This window comes from Mobula birostris, chromosome 13, assembly GCF_030028105.1.
Source record: "Mobula birostris isolate sMobBir1 chromosome 13, sMobBir1.hap1, whole genome shotgun sequence".
In the NCBI taxonomy this organism is placed as follows: Eukaryota; Metazoa; Chordata; class Chondrichthyes; order Myliobatiformes; family Myliobatidae; genus Mobula; species Mobula birostris.
This window is the reverse complement of record NC_092382.1, coordinates 99,837,124-99,838,575: the sequence shown is the minus strand read 5'-3', so window position 1 is coordinate 99,838,575 and position 1,452 is coordinate 99,837,124. Positions and strand designations below refer to the sequence as shown.

The 1,452-nt window shown below is 49.9% G+C and overlaps 1 gene segment (V, D, J or C); it reads left to right on the top strand.

Annotated features, from left to right (window-relative positions):
• The first annotated feature begins 417 nt into the window (after positions 1-417).
• Positions 418-1,180, top strand: LOC140208077 (T cell receptor beta variable 30-like). The segment is given in 2 exon segments: positions 418-487; positions 831-1,180. Coding segments are annotated over 2 exon segments (387 nt in total).
• The last annotated feature ends 272 nt before the right edge of the window (positions 1,181-1,452 follow it).

The following is a 1,452-nucleotide window of genomic DNA, read 5'->3' as shown; positions in this document are numbered from 1 at the left end:
CACAGTCTGTAACATATATTCTACAACTCTGTTATTTTCAATTCATGAACAACACGGGAAAAGGCACTTTGATCCACCATATACGAAATTAATCTGTCTTTCTGCTGAACGTAATCTGTACCTTCCTCCTTATATTCCTCTCTCCGCCTCCCAAATTGGTACAATGACTCTGTTTGTGACATTGAGGTTAGATCGTCGTGTCCGGGACTGAAGGGACAGCTCCCGTTGTCCTGCTGAAATTGGAATGGGGCCCGGCCTTTCGACTGACATCCGAATCGGCAAATGATTTGATCCACACACCATTCAAGCTCTAAGCTTCCGGTGTCGCAACTCGGTGACGTGTGGGTGAGGGGCGGAGCTTCATGCGTTCGCCCATGACCTGAGAAGGCATTCAAAAGGTTGTTCGTTACGATCTCCCTTCCACTTGGAGGAAACGGTCTAAGTTCAAAGATGTTCGTGTTATTGGAGCTGCTGGTCTGGCTTCACGGTAAAGGATAGTTTCAATTTGCGAGCATTTTAAGGAACAAGTTCTACATTACCCTTCCTGTGCTCCGTTAATTCTTGTAATATTTGTTTCCCCATCGCTCTTCTGTGTTTCTTTCTTACTTATTCCATCGTCGCGCTCCTTTGATATTTAGTTCTCACCTCCGTCCATCCAATTATAATTATTTTCTTTTATTCTCTCGCTCTCTCTATTTCTTCCCCATCTCTTTCTCTATTCCCCATATGCCTCTACTTCCTGCATCTCTCTTTCTCTTTCTTTCCTCCCTGTCTCCATGATCCGAGTCTCCCTGCCTACTGAGGTCATACCCCTCTCCTCTCTTCCCCAGCCGCGAACTCGCAAACGATCCAGCAGACGCCTCCGGCTTTTTCCGGTTCACAGGGGAGGCTGATGAGCCTGAACTGCAGCCTGGAGGGCAGCAGCACTTATGAGGTGCACTGGTACCGCCAGTACCCGGGGCAGGAGCCGCAGTTCATGTTCTACAGCTACGGTGCTAACGTTAAGAATCCCGACGGGGAGGTCGATGGATTTACCCTGCAGACGCCGAAAGCTAACGAGGTCAAACTGGTGACCAACAGCCTGCGGGGGAATCACTCGGCCGTGTACTTTTGCGCCTGGAGTATTCACAGTGACTCGCCGAGAGGGAAGAGCTCGACAAAAACCCCAGACTGCATGTAAACGGCGTGGCAGAGGCGAGCACACGTGGCCGTGTGGCCGTGTCCTGTTTTGTTGTTTTGTTTGACAGAGGAAACGCGATGTGGATTGTAAGCAGACGGTTTGGTAACAACGAGGAGAGAGCAGGTGGCCGATCTTCCGGCAAGATGCAAGCTCTTACACCAGCCTTGTGACGTCAGCACACCCAGCACACTCCGACAGGCCCCGAACTGACGCCGATTTACCTGAATGTGAGGTGGAAAAGAAACAGTGGGATTTCATTACATTGACGTTCA